We start from the raw sequence: 18061 nt of genomic DNA on the forward strand, positions 1-18061 counted from the left end.
TATCCAGAAACTGTTAATTACAAGTATACAAATTCCAACATATATAGCAAATTAAGGCACGTCCTGAATAAAAATGCCGAATATAATACCGTCCAAGTCCAAGCCATCATGCTGGATTGCAATGTGTCCTGGGTGGAGCAGTATTGCTCATCACGTTGCTCACCCCTCCTTCCCTACTGTGCATACGTACAAGTCTCCCTTTTCTTTTTGTATTTTATTTCTCAAATTAGCAACCCAATCGACCAATCAGTCCTATAAAAGGCCATGATGATGGTAGCGTCCCATATCAACAATCTAAAGCTCTATCCCTGTCCTCTTTGCAATGGCTCTAACCCATTCCTCCGCCGCCACCTTATTCCTTCTCTTCTTATTCCTTCTCTTGTCATTGTCAGTGATTGCCTCCGCTGGCGGTTACGGCTATGAACAAAAGCCAGATACAACCAAGCCAAATTATACTTACAATCCAAAACCACAGCCAGATACGTCCAAACCCAAGTATAGTTATGACCCAAAACCACAGCCAGACCTTCACAAACCATATTACGAATCCAATCCTAAGCCAACCCTCCCCAAACCAAAACCAGACAACGGGTATGACTCAAAACCATACCTTGGCCAACCAACCATCCCCAAACCGGACACTGCGAAGCCCAATTATGGTTATAACCCAAAACCAGATGTTCCCAAACTAAAATTGAAAATGCCAAAACCCAACTATGGTAATCACCCAAAACCAAAGTTGATCGTACCCAAACCAGACACTGCCAAGCCCAACTATGGTTACAACCAAAAACCAGTTGTTCCCAAACCAAATTATAAATATGCTCCAAAACCAAAGTTGATCGTACCGAAACCAGACGCTGCCAAGCCAAACTATGATTACAACCAAGAACCAGTTGTTCCCAAACCAAATTATGAATATGTCCCAAAACCAAACCCTCCGAAACCAAAGATGACTGTACCAAAACCCAATCATGGTTATGTCGACCCGAAAGGAAAGGTTTATGATCAACCAAAGTCAACTACACCAAAGCCAGAGATTATCACACCACATAATGGGTATGCCCAAAAATCAAATCTCCCGGAACCAAGGTTATACAAACCAAAACCAAGTAATGACAAACTGGACTCTAAGTATAGCCCAATCGGCATAGAAGGTTTTGTCCTTTGCAAACAGGGCTCTAACTATACTCCTATTGAAGGTAATTTCTACACCCTCTTTATTCTTCCTCGGATTCAATGTACTCATTTGTTTCGCTTGTATTATTATTCTTACAGACGCTGCTGATCAATGATAAGCTTTTGTTATATTTTCCTCACAAAAACTTTTTTGTTTTTTGTAGGTGCTGTGATAAGAATAGCCTGTACTGCTGTGGATCACTATGGTTACAAGAAAGTCCCTTTCTCCTGCTTGACAGAAGCAACTAATGCAAAGGGTTACTACTTCAAAACATTGCCAGCTTTAAAGCTCACAGAATGCAAGGCTTACCTTGAAAGCTCTCCATTGAAAACCTGCAACGTTCCAACAGATATGAACTATGGGATTACCGGTGCTCCCCTTTCAGCTTATCACATTCTCCATGACAAGAAAATAAAACTGTACTCCATGAGGACCTTCTTCTACACCTCGACGACACCTACATCAACCCCTGCTGGTTATTAAATTGTCCTCTCTCCGTGACTACCATTCATCTATTTTTTACGTTGTTTAAAGCTGTTTTAACGAATTGATTTCCTTTTTGTTTTTTATGGGCTTTTGTCTTGATGAGTTTTATTAGTGGGGGAGTTTTGTGACAAAAATTCTTCATTTAAGATATTTCTTTCTTTTTTTAATGGGAGATTTATGATGTATCAGTATCACCAAATATTAATTAATGAACCACAAGGTCATTGATTTTTTTATATATATATAAATAAAGTTAAAGACTAGTCTTTTTTGTATTTTATCCTCCGGTTTTATCATTTTTCCATTTCAATGTGTGCGTTTATAAATACTAAGTTACTTGGCATGTGCTTCGTAAATTTATTGTTTAATTAATTTATATTATTTATTTTCTATGTTTTGATAAGTTGTTTAGAATTATTTACGAATGAATAAATTTAAATGTTTCTTGAATATAAATGCACTTGATTTTCAAATAATTATATATAAATTTTGATAGTTATAATAAATTAATTATCATATAATTATGATATAATTTAAGGATTTTTGTATTCTAAGACTTCATATTTCTTCTCGGCTTAATTTAAGTCTTTTAGATTTTTTATAGTTAAAATAGAATATTAATATAATATTAGATAGTTGAGGAGTGATTTAAGTAGATTATTTTTAAGGTTGACGATGTTTTTCAATGAATAATAATAATAATAATAATAATGTTGGGGTTGTTTTATCAGGGTCTCTACATCCGCTTATCTTCTCCGTTAGTATATGCTTTACCAGAAGTAACGGAGCTAGGCAATTTATTTCGGGATGGCCATGCAAAAGTCTTAAGATGTTGTGTTTGGTCATCACAATTATGCATACTACAAATTAAATAAATTACCTTGCCTTGTGAGGCAAATCACTGCGCCTTCCCATTATATTTTTCTTATTCTGTCTTTTGTTTTCACTCTAGTTATTATTTTTTCCTCTTAATTTCATCGTTCAAAACATATTCAGGATCAAATTGATAATCAATTTTTTTAAAAATGAATTTGTTGTTTGCAAAAAATTAAAAATAAAAGAACCAAAATTAAAGCAAATAAATAATGGCAAGCCTTTTATTTTTAAGAGAAATATGATGTCAATTCTGATCTTTTTTTTTTATCATTAATTTTTTTTTCAATTTGTTTCTTTGATATTGTGTTGGTTGAAGTTTTTGATCAATTATTTATTTTGATGTATTTCTTATATGATTATCTTGCATTCAAAAAAATATTTTTTACTGGGTTGATGGTATCATTTTATAAAAAGAGTACATTTTTATTGTTTGAAAGGCACTAAAAAGGAAAAGACCAAGATTGGAAGGAAAAAAAAAAACAAGAAAAAGAAGAAGTAGTAGTAGTAGAAGAAAAGAGGCATTTCTTTTAGATAACTTTTGTGTCAACATTGCCTTTTTCTTTTGAGATTTTGTTAAAAAAAATTTGGTCCCTTTAATTTGTAAATTAAATAGTTTGGTTTGAAACCTTAGTTTGATCACATTTCAATTTATGAATTTGAGAAAGAAAAGAGAGTTGTTGGAAAAAAAAAATAAGAAAGAAAGAATTGATAAATAATTATTTTTTAACGATAAAACTCGCTGATTTTAATGTAGATAAGTTTTTTATTTAGTAATAAGAGTTCTATTTAGATCCTTTTTTTTAATTGTTAAAAAAAATCTGACTTTGATGTATATTTTTTTGGATTTAGTTTAATTTTAAATGTTGATTCAATACCAAAATGAGTTTTTTTAGGTTCTTAAAGTGTTTATTTGGTTTTTATAATAAAAATAGATGAAAATATGTTTTTTACCCCTGAGAGGTGATTGCCTGCCTTTCCAATCAGATGTGGTGGCTAGAATCTTAAACAATAAAAATGTCGCGTGCAGTTTGTTTTTTTTAAAAAGAGGGGTGCACAACTTAAAAAAGGAAAAAAAAAATGAGACCCAGCAACGTGCGCTTATGTTTTTTAAGGCCCATTGGTGTTGGGCCACAAGCTTGGATGTCTGGTGTTTTCTTCTAATTTGAAAATTTTTTTAAATTAATTTTTATTTTTTTTCATTTGAATCCTTTGATTTTTTTTAATTAGACTTTATAATTTTTTTATTTTTAATTGAATCCTTTAATATTTATTATTTATAAAATTTTTATTTTTATTTTTTAAATCTAAATAATTTTAAAATAAAACTCATATGTTAGATAATCTGCAACAACCTGCATATTCTCCAGCAGTGTCAATGGAATTTTAGCGAAGATAGAGTGTGCGGTTCCTGAAGTCGAGGCACCGCGCTATTGCAACATTTCATAATATTTCCATGCCCTGACAAATGTAATTACAGGTGTGCGCGCGCGCGTGTGATATTCCTACTATACTACCAAATAATAACTTTCAAGAAGTTACAGTACTGTTCCAAGACAATTAAACGTTGCATGGTGACTCCATGAAGCGGTGCGTTCCAATAACAGAGAATTAAGAAATGGTCTATGAACTCGAATTGTTGAAACCCTGCTGTTTCCCTCTTCTCTCCAAGTTTCAAACTCGCGCGGGGCACCCAACCAACTCAGAAACCAGGTTAAATTCAAGAAACAAAGGGAAAAAACAGATTTAGGTTGAAACCTGCTATTTCCCTCTTCCCTCCGATTTAGGTTGCTTGTAGAGGTAAAATAGTTATTTTCTCCCCGGTATCTCTCTCCTCATATATCAAGTTTGGAATCATTTGGATTCGTTAAAACCCAAGCCAAACTTCCAACACGATCATAACCAGCAACACAACTTAACCCAACGATAACAATGGAGAAGCTTGAATGCCCTTCTAAGCAAAGGAAAAACAAGGCACAAATAACCGTAGATATTGGAGGAACGGTTGTGTTGGGTGGAGTATTCGTTGTTACTATTTTGATTGCTGCTGCTTTTTCCGTCAAAAGAAGGAGAAGAAGAGACGCCGATAAGGAGGACTTATCGTGCAAAAAAGAAGCCAAAGGCAGTCGAGGCCTGTGTTTTACCCTTGAAAATCCGTCCTCCGCTTCCCATCAGAATCCGTGGTCAGCATTAAGACACTGTTATATGTGTGTTTGTGTTAGCAATACTTAGAATTAAGAGAATGGCTTCTTAATTTGCAGTTTGACAGATGGATCTACAGGGATGGCTGCGGAAGAAATCCAGGTTGATTCTATTGAACTGGTCTGTACTGAGAGATTGATTTTGGTTATCATTGATAATTTTTCCAACATTAAATATCCTTTCACATAGATGAAGGATCCGTTAGGGTCTATATCTATATGATGTCACGATCTTGTCATGATGCTGAAAGGGAGTTCAAAACTAGCTTGGAATAATTATGTATTACTAACACCTTGTTAAATTTGGTTCAGGAGGAGAATTCTGCCTCTATGATCAATGACGAAAATGATAATTTCACTGGAGATGATCAAGAGTTCCTCCTCACTGATGATACAAGACAAGAAATTATTATTACATCATTTGATGTTTGTTGTGCCATGGAAGAACTTCCCTTGCTAGCACTTGATAGCGAGTCGAGGAATGAAGTGGTAGGCAATATCAAGAATGATTCCGAAGATAACTCGTCATGGTTGGAAAGAATTGAAATTAAGAGGCTGGAAGAGGAACTAGATACTGAAAGGATTATGGAAGAAGAAACGAAATCAGTGAATCTGGTTGAAGAAGATGAGGAGGGATACTCCAGCGAAGAATATGTTATGGGGGAAGAGGCAGTTGGCGCTGAAAAGATGACTGCTGAGACGACTGTAGCAATGCTTTGGGTTGAAGATGAGGAGGAGGAGGAGGAGGAGGATAGCAGTGAAGAATATGTCATGGACGAAGGTGACGAGAGTTTAGAAGAAACAGGAAGCACTTCCGCTGAGACCAATGCTGAGGTAATTTGGCCAGCAAAGTCAATGGAGGTATTGTCACCGGAACTCAAGAACATCATGATAAACACGCAAAGTTTGGAATCGAAAGGTAAGATTGTGGAGGAAGATTGAAGTACCAAAATTGAAGAGTTAGAGGATTCAATAGAGGCATTGCCACCGGAAGTAAGTAAACCTGCAAAGTTCAGAATAATCTAGTGACGCGATGTATAGCTGACGCGATGTAAAGCATGAATAGAATCTAGCCTCAAATTTAAAGTTACAGGCCTAACACTGATGATAAGTTGGAGAAAATCTATGAGATGTTATAAAATGTCTATAATCTTCAATAAAAACTCTATTACAGCTCTAAGATTGCTTATATACTAGTTAAGAAAATAAAAATAAAAATACTAATACATCAAGGTAAACAAGACAATCTCAAACAGTAACTTCTGATTTTTTTAAAGAAGTTTTCTTGATCACCGATGATTATAAAATTTAAACTCTATAAAAAATAGGGTTTTGAGAATCTTCCGCTCACGAAAAAATCAAAGAGAAGATTGTTGAGGAAGATAGAAGCAACAAAACTGAAGATTTTGGCGATTCCAACAACGGCAAAAAGCCTCAACGATGACACAGATAATCATGAAACCAGCAAAAAACCAAATTCCTTGAAAAAGAAAGAAATGCCAGAGCTTGTTGAAGTTAATAATCAAACTGCACAGCCAACAAGGAGGAAGATTTGGGCTTGTTCGATGTTACTGCCAACACTTTTATTGCTACTTTCATTACTCATCGTAGTGCCCTGTTTTATCAAGTTGTTCATGGTAATTCTATCGAGTTTTAGTTGAGTAGAAAACTGAAACATATATTCTCGGAAAAGTTATGAAGCGCAAGAAGAATTTCACTGATCTATTCTCGTTTCCCCCTCAATCTCACATTGAAGCAGCACTTGTTCACTGATGATTATTTTACATACGATGATTAAAATATAATACCTTGTCATTTTCTTCTTAAGAATAATTGTTTGGTTGTCGTGCATATCGTAGCCAAGGCTGGTGCCGATTCAAGATATTAAAAAATGAAACAGCACCCTCAGGCCTCGGCACAAGTGAGCTCTCTCCGAGGCCAGTGCTATAACTACCGAGGATTAGAATTGTAAAGGGCAGAGAGACACAAAATAAAAATAAAATCCTCTGTAGCTACGCTACTCCACAAGTTATGGGCTCCTAGACGTGGAGCCATGCTCGTCCATGGAAAACTTGGGTTTCTCAAGCAGTAAAACATAGGCTTCTTGCATGAAAAAAATACAACAATTCACGGGCAAAGGAGCAGCTTATATCAAGAAAAAGAAAAAGGCGTCATCTTACGGCAATAACTCTTTAAATCACCTTTTTGTTTAGATGTTTCACCATCCTCTCTTCACAAGTATCTTTACATGTGTATGCTTTTTAACTACCACTCTTTCACTATATACAATGCCCTGAATCTCCACAGGCAGACTTGGCACAATTGGCTGCTGCTGGTTTATTTTATTTGTCCCAATGACAACAAAATACTTGAGAACTACAAAGCTAATTATCCAAAAATGTAAGAGCACCAGAACCTCGGTTTTCTGGGGGCAAAACTTCTTACCCAAGCTTGCAACAGCTGGGGCCACCAATCAATTAGCATTCAAGAAGATGGTTTTCTGTTGAGCTTGGCCAGCTGCATCCCGTAGACCATCCTAAAACACCCTGAATTAGATCCACACTTGAGCAACCCTTAACCTGAAAGAGGTAGGAGAAATCATGTCATGACCATCTAATTTCACAACCCTGGGAAAAATAGAGAGGAGAGCAATGACACAGGAGTAGCAGAAATATAGAACATGAAGGAGATGGATTCACAATGCCCTACCAAACTATCAAGGTTGCCTTCAATATGAAACAGCATCACAGCCATTCCCCTTCCTCTATCAGTCTCCGACTGATGGTTGAAATCAAAGATATTACGTTAGTCTATCAGTTGACCAGGTCATTAATAGAGCATGTTCAGTAATTCACTGTATGATGTTCTTACTTACCACACAAGAACATATATTGATGTCTACAGCTGCCAATGCTGTTGCAATCTCAGCCATCATGCCTGAAATTGTATTCCAATATTTACATGGTCAACAAGAAACAATCAGAAATATTGATATTAGACAGGAAAATGAAAGCCATCACCCCACAAAATTATGAGATTTTATTCCAGCAGCTACAGAATGATCAGATTTTCACCATGAGTCTCAAGCTTGGGAGAAAAAACAATTTATCATACCATGATCGGGCCAATCACAACCTCGATAATTCATTAAATATGCAATCACGAGGTGGAAAACAAACCATCACCAACTGAAAGAAGAATTACCTCTTCGATCAATGCATACAACACAAAACCATTGGATGGAGTGCCCTTCAAGACTGTGCCAAGAGGCAACCTTGCTGGCTTGCCAACTTTCTAGACCAGGCAAGACTTCCTTGTACCTTGGAATGCTAGCTTGTATCATCTTGGCGACACCATTTCCCTGAGATAATAAATCCCCCTTGGTCTGCACATGCTTATTGTGTTTCCCATTGACCTTGGGGGTCCACACACTTCCATAGTTCACGGGCAAAAAATCATTTGAACATTTCCCTTGGGATGACTTTTCCACAACATTCATAAATATTTTCTCCCACAGAGGTCTGCTCCGTTTATTATTATCTGAGATATCTTCTACCTCACTCTCCTCTTCAGAATCAGCAATAAAGTCATTTACCGAATCTGCGGTTATTTCAGCAGCAGATAGTGCAGCTTGCTCCCTTAAGAACTGAACAGATGAAGAGCATTTTATTCTTAGAGCAGCAGGAAATACAAAAACAATAAACTGTATTTTCAATTCATAGGACTAAACCTACTTTCATAATTTTGTGCCTTGCACTGCGTGTTTTTGCATGCTGCAACCATTGCTTATGCCTCTGAAAAGCTGATTTGCTAGAGAGTGCCTAAGCAAACAATGAAGTTATGAGGTAAGCAGCAGAACGAAGGGCTAATGATGTGCATTTTTAAGTTTCAGATGTATATGCAAGCCTGTAAAGTCTCAAAAAGCAGATGAATAATTACACCATCGTAAAATGTATCATAATGCCGATCACTATAGCCTTATAATGCACTATCACATTACAAAAAGATATCATTCGCTGCAAAAATCATATTAAGCTTCGATATTTACTCAAACTCCAGTAGTTGGAACTTGGAAGAGCAAATTATCTTTTATTTCCTATTATGCAACGGATCGGATATAAAGTTTTGGAAAACATTACAAACATTATAAGAACAATAAAAACTAACATTATAAGTAATTATCTCCACGACTTCTGCATTAGCAAGTACGTGCATTGGAGAGACAAGATTGCCATTGACCTGCAAAAGAGGAAATGCAGAATTCAGAAATAGAATTTTGTTGCTTTTGCTTTTGTTATTTGAGTAACACTCCGATAGTAAAAGAATATGATATTGACCAAAAGACAATACCTTTGCAGCCACCATCTTATTGCCAATTTCAGTGTGTATCATATAAGCATAGTCAATTGCAGTTGCTCCTTTTGGCAGATTCTTTATCTGTACCATATCGTCAAATATCAAAATCCAGAACTGCACATCTAATATGTACATTCATCATTTCTTACCAAAAAGATTTCATAAGTGTAAATTAATACGCAATCTTACCTCCCCCCTTGGTGTAAATACAAAGACACAGCTACCGAGTAGATCTCTGGTAATGGTCTCTACAAATTCCCTAGAGCTCATATTGCCAACAAACTCTTCTTGCCATTCTCTAATTGCATTGAGCCAGCCAATCTGGAGGAAAGAAACGACTTCAACCATGAAATTAGCATCAAAGTCACAGAACCTTAAAAGTAGCTCTCCTACTAGCTTCTTATGGACGTTTGCAAATTACTGACTTATCAAGAGCAAAATTAACGTACCCTGAGTGCAATGTTTGCATTGTTAAGACAGACTGCCTTCCCTCTTGTACTTCTACCATTAGGCATTGCATGTCCAACTAAACCTGTAACAAATACTCTCCCGCTATAGTGAGCAGCAATGCCTCTCTCAGCTATCAGATCCATCTCTTCAGTTCTTATCTGCCAAAATAGATGGATTTATAACTAACTATGTCGCAACCAAGTCCTAAATCAAAAAGACTAAGAAAATTAACTAAAAATTGACAAGAACCATCAGTGACTGTTTGAGTGAATTAGGACAACAGAGAAAATAAATTGAACATTTTCTTTTCAAGACTGAAAGAAATTCTCCTACCACAAGCAAAGCTCTCCTATGAGGGTAAAAAAACAAAAGCAAAAAATGAAACCTCGTTTCCCTACTAACAGAAGAAAATGGAACTTGGTAAAACATGAACATCAAAGAATACCTGAACTTCCAGTCTAAACATGCTTTCATACAGAAATGGAATTACAGTTGTATGAAGACTTTGATAACCATTAGGTTTTGGAGTTGCAATATAGTCCTTCATCTGTTAGGAAATTGCTCAATATGTATTAAAACACGATGAACAGTCTAATATTAGCACTAACGCTTCAGAACAAAGAATAAGAGAATACGCACAGCTCGAGGAATGGGGGTCCAGATTCCATGGACTAAGCCAAGAACATGATAGCATATCTGCATAAGATCTGACCATGAGAAAAGCCCATAACGTACACCAAGTCACAGAATTAGCAGAAGACACATTTCCATAGATCATGACAGGGATGTACCTGTTGTGGACTACATAAAGGCCCAACTCCAATGCATGGCTTTGGCTGGATGATAATTCGAAGCTGATTTAATTAGAAGGACAAATGTGTCAACACACAATTAAAAAATGTGAAGTTCCACTTTTGGATGTTTCTCGGGATGGCTCAAAGCACATGTCAAAACAAACCTGAGCAATCTGGTTAACTTCATTGATCGAGCCTTTGGATTTAAGCACAGCTCTATAAATACTGAAGCACGCAACAAAAGTTCCTAGTCAAAAACATTGATGAAGAAAACCAAACATAGAGAAAAGGACATTTAAAGCAACATTTCAACAGGTCATGAGGGAAAAAGATGGTAGTAAAAACTAAAAGCAACTATAATCTTCAATAGATGACATGAAGACTCGATGTAAAACAAGAAACTCGCTAACCATCTGCATCAACAAGGGTCATCTTCCTACCCTTTTGAGAGCCAGACAATACTCATAACCAACAGACCACAAGGGAGTTTACTATAAAAAAATAAAAATAAAATAAAATAAAATTTAAGGGTGCAAGTTTGACATGAGGACTACTCAGGAAGATGTTTGTGATAGTACCAAATTTGTCTAGGCCCATTTAATTTAAAATTTACCATTCAATCACATAATGATATGGCTATCTAAGGTAAAACACCATAACTTGCAACAAATAATAATAAACAAAGATAATGAAATCCTTGGTTCAAACAAAATCAACAACCAGATCAAATAAATAAATGAAGAAAGTAACTATTAGAAGATTCATGGTTTCACCTGTAAGGCTCCTTGCAGACAGCACGTACTTCAGTTTTCACTGACAAAAGGTCTAGGAACTGATCTTCCTCTATCTTCTTCTTCAAAATTTTGTTTGCCTATAACAAAAGCACAAACCTTTGATTAATAATGACCGTAAAGTAGATACTTCTAGAGATCTAACTAAACATAATGCATGAAAGAAAAGAAAAGGAAAACCTCTTCCAGTTCTTTCTCATGTTCCTTATACAGATCTGCAACTCTCCTCTTGACCTTAGCATAATCTTCAGCATTTGTATACATGAATGATAGATTTTCAAGCTCAGACTGCAAAGATTATGTCACATTATCGATTAAAATTAATAGGGGGAAAAGCTATAACAAGCTCTCCAAGCAGAGACCATCCTAAGCGCTTGGAGTCAGATTTTTAACTAGAAAAGGACACCAATGGCATCATGCAACTGTTGATTAACAGCGGACAAGCCCAAAGCAGATGGGAGAAATAAAGTGTGCGTCATTCAGCAGTTTTGGAAAAACATGTTGCATTCACACTTAGTAGAGCAAATGAGTTTAATTAAAGAGAACAATATATCACAGCACCAAAAAATAAGCATAATATGGTATAGATTGATAAGGAATGAAACAATTAAATGGTCCATTTCTAAAAAATTTCTTAGGCTAGAGGAATGCGTTGCCTCAAATTTTACTAAAAATTCGAATCTGGTTATTCACAGTATGGAACTAAGTAACAGAAATAACTACAGATGAAAATTGGAAGCATGAATTTCTCTATCTCAACATCTCAAATTTTGATCACCTGATATAATCAAGGCAAGTTACACAACATGAGTTAACATGTTTACAACCACTAACTAATTATATGCAACACAGAATCATAGAGAGGAATTTTACACGTAAAAAAGAGGTGTATAGATATACCTTGATTTGATACATTCCCAACAATTTTGCAAGAGGAGCAAAGACCTGAAGTGTTTCCATTGCAATGCTGGACTGCAGACAAAATAGTAATGTTAAATATAACTGAGGTCAATAGCCAACTAAATCTAAAATCTCAACACACTACCTGCTTATGCAATGGCATGTGCGAAAGAGTACGCATATTATGCAATCTGTCAGCTAGTTTGACAATGATAACACGGACCTGAAATAGCAGTAGTTTAATTGTAAAATAGATTAAACAATGGATAAGATTATGCACGGAAAGAAAAATCTATAAGCAATGAACCACCTCCTCTGTCATAGCCAAAAACATCTGCCGCAGGTCATCAGCTTTTACATCTTGCACTGATTCATTTTCATTCTTACACTTCAATTTTCCCAGTTTGGATACCTAAGCCAATGGAAGAAACTTAGAATCAATATGTGCTGTGTGTTCAAACAAAATGTATAAGATATAATTTCAGCTGCTTAGTTCATAGATGTACCAAAGTAAAGAAAGCACCTTAGTTTCTCCTTCTACAATGTGGCGCACAATAGGACCAAATTCCTCCTCAATTCTTTCAAAAGTAACAACATTCGTATCCTCAACAGTATCGTGCAGTAATCCAGCAGCAATTGACTCCCAATCCAGTTCCTAATAAACAGGCAAGTGAGCTAGTTAAGTCAATGTCAAGAAATGGGCATACATTATAAACTAAATGAAACTCACAAGTTCTCCTAGAATACGTGCAACTTCAACTGGATGAATAATGAAGGGCTCTCCACTGCGTCTTTTCTGACCATCATGAGCCTCGAAGGCCAGCTGTACCACCAAAACATTAAGTTCACGAATACTTCACCTGTGTCAATATGCAAGAATATGTCCATGAAGATTATACAAGAGCAAGAGTACCTTAAGAGCTTTGTGGACCAATTCCAATTCATTCGGTGAAAGGTATGAAACGGTAGGCTTAAGATCCTGAGGCAATTACACAAAGTAAGCTAAGCCAAACCATACCATAAAGAATCTCTCTTTCAAGAAGTTTATAGAGACACCATAGGAAACAATAGTGCAATTTTACCTCCCACAATCTCTCAGGAGAAACTTCATTAAAGGTATCTGCAGAAATGGATGATGAAGAAGACAATTGCCATTTTTTACCAGCTACATGATGCAATCTGGATTTAAAAAATCTCCCAAGAAGTGCAAAGTCAGAATCTTCACTGGAATAACAATTTCCGATATCAAAGGCTTTGCATCTCTGGCAACGTAACATAGAAAAGGCACAGATATTATAATCATGAAAATATTGTTTGCAAAGCAAATTTTGGTAATAAGACAACAGAGTTGTAGCAGTATTGTAATGTGCTAACCACAGACTGATGGACAATTGCATTAGGATTGTCTTTGGTTTAATAAACAACATGAATTTCACATGTTCACTTGGAACTTGATTGGGAGAACTTGGCACTCTCATATATGAAAATGGTGGTATTTCTAGCACTGCAGTAATTATTGGATAAAGATGCTCTGATTGGCTCTTAAGCGATTTTCATAACACCTAACTGGAATATGGAAAGGCGTATGCTTAACAACTGACCTCGTCTGGACAAAAAAATGGCTACACTGAAAGGGAATATTTTCATCCAAGATTTTATTCTAAAAACTGGCCATTGGAACAATAATGAACTCGAAATCACCAAAATTAGCAGCAGCTAAACAAAGAAGCTGCATTTAAATCTTCTACTGACTTGATAGGATGGGCTCGCCGATCTCACACACTTTCAAGGGCGAATGACTCATAAGAAAAGTAGATTGAAAAACTAACCAGAGTAAACTATATAACTACTTAACCTTTCATTTTACCACTGCTATCAAAATGAAAGATCCCGATCATTTCGTTTGCCTCCTAGGTATCAAAATCCGAAGAATTAACTGCGTATCTTCTTTTCATTTCCTTTACAAGCGCAAGGCTTTAGGTATAGCTTCCAAATGAAACTATGAAGAAGTATGGTGAATAATAGGCTAAGCTAGCAATAAATTCGAAATAATTTTAGAAGGCAGGTGAAGGGAGGAACTTACAGACTTAAACTGCTTCCTTCTTCCATTTCGGCCACACAAGAATGACGAACACTGCGGAGATGGATGAGCAGTGCTGGCCAGGAACCCTGTCAAAACTCTAGGAGCTTTCCACGCGCAAGAGAGCACACTACACTCATATCTCCCACTTCCATCCCCCTTCGATAATAACTTATATATATTCAAGCATTCCACTGGAACTGCAAAATTAACAACCACGCAATTCTAAAAAAAACAAAATCCCGAAAATCCTAAATCAAGTGAGGACAGGATTCTCCTAATTCAATTACCCGGAAGAAAAAATAAAGATTAAAATACTTGAATTGATTGAGATGCTAAGTTGAGTAGTAATTCAATAGAGAAATCAAGATTCAGTGGTAAAAAGAGAAGCGAAAAAACCTGACAACGAAGAAGCAGAGGCCATTTCTACACAGAAGCATCGGAGAGAAGCACCAATCTCATTGGATTAAATGTTCTAAGAGTTTACAGGCAAACATACTCCGCGCCTCAATCGGCACTTGATTGGTTCGAGATTACCAGAGAGAGAGAGGGAGGGAGGGAGAAAGCGCTGGCGTTTGATTTTATAGAGCAAGGAATCTTTAAGGGGTTTAAATCTCTGCTGTCTTGTTAAAGTAAGAGAATCTGGCAAGCGTAGCGGTGGTTTATGTAAATGCGAAAGTTTTGAATTTTGGACAGAGAAAAAATAAGCGATGGAATTTGAAGGAAGGAGCTGAAGAGATAATCTAGAGATGGAGAGAGAGAGACTGGGACAGTTGTCTCGTTTAGCCAGCGGAAGGCCACACAAAATGAATGCCGTTCCATAAAAGATATATACTTTTCTTTTGCTTATGCAAATGTAAATTTAAATTTGTCTTGGTAATTTCTAGGTGGAACTCTTCCTTTCTGGATTTTAATTTTAAATGACGTGCAGCGGAGTAAAATTCGGAGATTCACGCCGTGAACGCCTGCAAGCATGCCGTACACAGCCCCCCCTAAAAAATATCTCGGCAGCTCTTCTTTTTTTTTTAGAATTTTAAAATACATTTTCACATCAAATTTCAATTCTTACATCAATTATAACATATTGCGGGTAGCCAATTGATATTTTCCTCTCCAAGGTTTAATGTTTTATGGGTTTTAGTGGCCTTAATTTATTCAGTGCACTGTGACTTCCATCGACACGGACAAGCTTGGTCAGTGCTTTGGACAAGTGTCTTGAGATGTATTCTTTCTGTTTAAATAGCTGGTTTTTCCTGTATTCAAGTCGAAAGACGCGCTAGTTAGGAGATGAGGTGGATCATTCTCCTCTCTCTCTCTCTCTCTCTCTCCCCTGGCCGATCGCTGTTTGGTTTTCGTTGTTTTGTTGCTGGGAAATAAGAATAAAATTTTCTTAAAGAGTGGGAAAATATCATATATAATAGACGTTGTACAAGCTCATCATTATCACAGTGAAAATGGCAAGAGCACTACTAATAAGTGCCACCCTTTTTCGTAAAGAGAGGGAGAGGCGGCAAGGGCAAAATGCAGGCTCCATTAGCAACTCGTTAACTAATAAACACGTCTACAGAGAGATTGGAAGGACTGGCTATGCTTGGAGAATTATGGCGTCAGTGATTAGGTAAGACAGAATCATTCAACAAAGATCAGGAGATTTATTGTGCCTTGCCAGCGTGAACTCAGTGTTAAGCATCACGTTATAAGAGGATTCTTGCCGAAGTTGGATTTGGAGACAAATGGTTAAAAACTCTAAGTGGGAGTACACTTGGCCCTGTACCATGGATCTTCTGTCATTGTTGTCAAGGATTCTTTTTTCTTTTTAGCAGTACTGCTAAGGATCCTATCTTATGATATTGCAAAGTGCAGAGATTTCAGATAAGTTAGGAGGAATACATTAGTAAAAGGTGGTGAATTAGTTTATAATTAGCTCATCAGCAGCCTGAGTGGGTGCCTAGTGTGTTTAGATTATGTTTCTACGGAACAATTAGTGAATTCAACAAAATAAAGTCCTTAATTGACTGCATTTTGAGAATCGAAGGATAAAATTAGAAGATTCCTCCGCAGCCAACCAACCTCTCTTCCTCTTCTTTTGGCTGTTATATTTAGAATATACCATAGTCTGCAGAGAGCATCTACTATTATTATCTGTGCCTGTTGATAATGGAATATCTATTTTCTTTGTACAAGTCAAATTTGAATGGCTTTTTATCCGTTTGGAATGTTACATCCTGCGCCAATGGTTCTTGATCAGAACTATGTGTATCAAACCGCCATCAACTTCTTGCCATGTTCTTGATCAGAACTATGTGTAACAAACCGCCATCAACTTCTTGCCATCCCCACTGACTCAAGGAAATGTAAATTATTATATATATGAAAAAAGTAAGATTGAATTGTCATTTTTATAAATCATATCAAACAATCTCTTAATCCAACAATTGAGGAGTCTATTCGAATATTAGAATGAGATTTTGCATGCAGAATTCCAACAACGATTATTTATGTACATTTACTACATAAGTGGAAAGCATTACGCTGCGCGTTGGTTAAATTTTTTTAACATATAAAGAAGAAAAAAAATGTTCAAGCGATATTAGTATATTTTTAAGAAGTATGAAAACTAAGAGGTTGGATTTGATTTCACGACAAAAATAAAATGTAATAACAATAAATTAACTAATTTTAAAAAAAATCATGATAACATAGAAATGCTTGCCAAAAAAAAAAAACAAAGACCAATTCCTAAATAACCCAACATTCAATGAAGAAAGTGAAATAAAACAAGAACAAAAAACAACTTGAGTCAATCCAAGTCAATATACCAAACCTGTAACTCAGGTTTTATAGCTAGGATAACCTTATAAAAAACACATCTATAAACATTATGATGTTCAATCCACAACAATCTATATATAGGACAAAATAAAAAAAATAATTAATAAAAAAACAACAACAAACCCAGATAAGTCTATTAAACCCCACAAGCCAAATCATGTGAAGGGGATAACCTAATAGAAGATAAAATAGAAAAAAATTATGAAGCTCAATTATCAAACTAACTCAATAATGAAGAAATTGAAAAATATTCATTCTTAAAAAAAAAACCCAAAAAGACCTAATCAACCTAGGCTAACTTATTAAACTTACGACTTATATCATGATATCGAAATAACCTCATTGAAAGAAAAGTAAAGAAAATCATGAAGTTCAATGTCCAATAAATTCAATGTTTAAGGATTGAATTGAAAAAAAAAACATTATTAAAAAAAGATATAAGAAAAAAGATTAACATCAACCCAAATTAACTTTTCAAGTATATGACTCAGGTCATGAGATCAGAATAATTTCATAAAAAAATCATAAAACTCAATTCTAAACCAATTTAATATCAAAGAATAAGATTAATTTTAAAAAAATAAGTTAAAGCAAAAACTTTCAATCAAAATAATTACGATTAAATTTAAAATATAAATAAAATGACATGACATCTTTATCTTTTTGACATATCAACACGAATCTTAGGGAGAGTAGAAAGAACATAAAAAGGAGTAGAAAGAAAAAAAAAACAAAAAAAATGTCCCTATAGGCCACGAAATCAAACATATATTGCACTACCTGACAGTTTCCACCATGTCGCTTCCAATGCCACCTAGGAAATCGGTGTTTTGATATCATAGCAAGTCACACGTGCTTAAAATGAGATGGCTTGCTTCCACATGTTGCATACATCATATGCACTACAAAGCTTCCAATTCATTTACCCTGGTCACACCATATTTATTTTAGGTTCAGTTTCGGTAACTTAAAGCCTTAATTGTTTTACATTAATATAGTTTCATTATGTTTTACTAAGTCTCCCAATTTAACAAAAAAATTAATGGTCTTAAAATTAGGGCTAAAATAACATTTTCAAAAAAAATCATTTGATACTATGATATTAATTGGAGATTTTT

The 18061-nt window shown here is 35.5% G+C and overlaps 3 protein-coding genes across 3 annotated transcripts in view; 2 read left to right on the forward strand and 1 right to left on the reverse strand.

Moving 5' to 3' along the window:
* The window catches only part of LOC105137774 (proline-rich protein 3-like), a 4896-nt gene extending 3127 nt beyond the window's left edge, over positions 1-1769 (forward strand). Inside the window, exons 3-4 of the mRNA XM_011043649.1 lie at positions 1142-1202; positions 1344-1769. Coding sequence (XP_011041951.1) covers positions 1142-1202; positions 1344-1663 — 381 coding nt within the window. The 3' untranslated portion in view covers positions 1664-1769. The remainder of the gene's footprint in view (positions 1-1141; positions 1203-1343) is intronic.
* A 2245-nt stretch (positions 1770-4014) lies between these two features.
* Positions 4015-5875, forward strand: LOC105137766 (uncharacterized). Its single transcript, XM_011043640.1, has 3 exons — positions 4015-4722; positions 4801-4885; positions 5053-5875. Exons 1-3 carry the CDS (start codon positions 4472-4474, stop codon positions 5680-5682), a joined length of 966 nt encoding a protein of 321 aa, XP_011041942.1. The 5' UTR covers positions 4015-4471; the 3' UTR covers positions 5683-5875.
* A 991-nt stretch (positions 5876-6866) lies between these two features.
* On the reverse strand, positions 6867-14921 carry RSH1 (RELA/SPOT homolog 1). Its single transcript, XM_011043628.1, has 24 exons — positions 14511-14921; positions 14115-14311; positions 13114-13293; positions 12945-13010; positions 12762-12854; positions 12555-12686; positions 12342-12443; positions 12177-12254; positions 12032-12103; positions 11312-11419; positions 11114-11211; positions 10505-10565; positions 10338-10400; positions 10186-10242; positions 9992-10093; positions 9546-9704; positions 9286-9417; positions 9091-9177; positions 8908-8979; positions 8475-8561; positions 7945-8386; positions 7616-7677; positions 7450-7518; positions 6867-7319 (listed from the first exon to the last, which is right to left on the reverse strand). Exons 1-24 carry the CDS (start codon positions 14533-14535, stop codon positions 7218-7220), a joined length of 2646 nt encoding a protein of 881 aa, XP_011041930.1. The 5' UTR covers positions 14536-14921; the 3' UTR covers positions 6867-7217.
* Between the last annotated feature and the right edge of the window lie 3140 nt (positions 14922-18061).

The sequence above is a fragment of the Populus euphratica genome, unplaced genomic scaffold, assembly GCF_000495115.2.
Source record: "Populus euphratica unplaced genomic scaffold, PopEup_1.0 scaffold2.1, whole genome shotgun sequence".
Lineage (NCBI taxonomy): Eukaryota > Viridiplantae > Streptophyta > Magnoliopsida > Malpighiales > Salicaceae > Populus > Populus euphratica.

Bases quoted from the DNA above. Each gene is read 5' to 3' on its own strand.
- LOC105137766 (XM_011043640.1), top strand. From the start codon at position 4,472: ATGGAGAAGCTTGAATGCCCTTCTAAGCAAAGGAAAAACAAGGCACAA. The intron at 4,723-4,800 runs GTCAGCATTAAG...CTTAATTTGCAG, and splicing joins GCTTCCCATCAGAATCCGTG to TTTGACAGATGGATCTACAG. The intron at 4,886-5,052 runs GTTATCATTGAT...AATTTGGTTCAG, and splicing joins GTACTGAGAGATTGATTTTG to GAGGAGAATTCTGCCTCTAT.
- RSH1 (XM_011043628.1), bottom strand. From the start codon at position 14,535: ATGGCCTCTGCTTCTTCGTTGTCAG. The intron at 13,294-14,114 runs GTAAGTTCCTCC...TTACGTTGCCAG, and splicing joins GAAGGAAGCAGTTTAAGTCT to AGATGCAAAGCCTTTGATAT. The intron at 7,519-7,615 runs GTAAGTAAGAAC...TTCAACCATCAG, and splicing joins TCAATATATGTTCTTGTGTG to TCGGAGACTGATAGAGGAAG.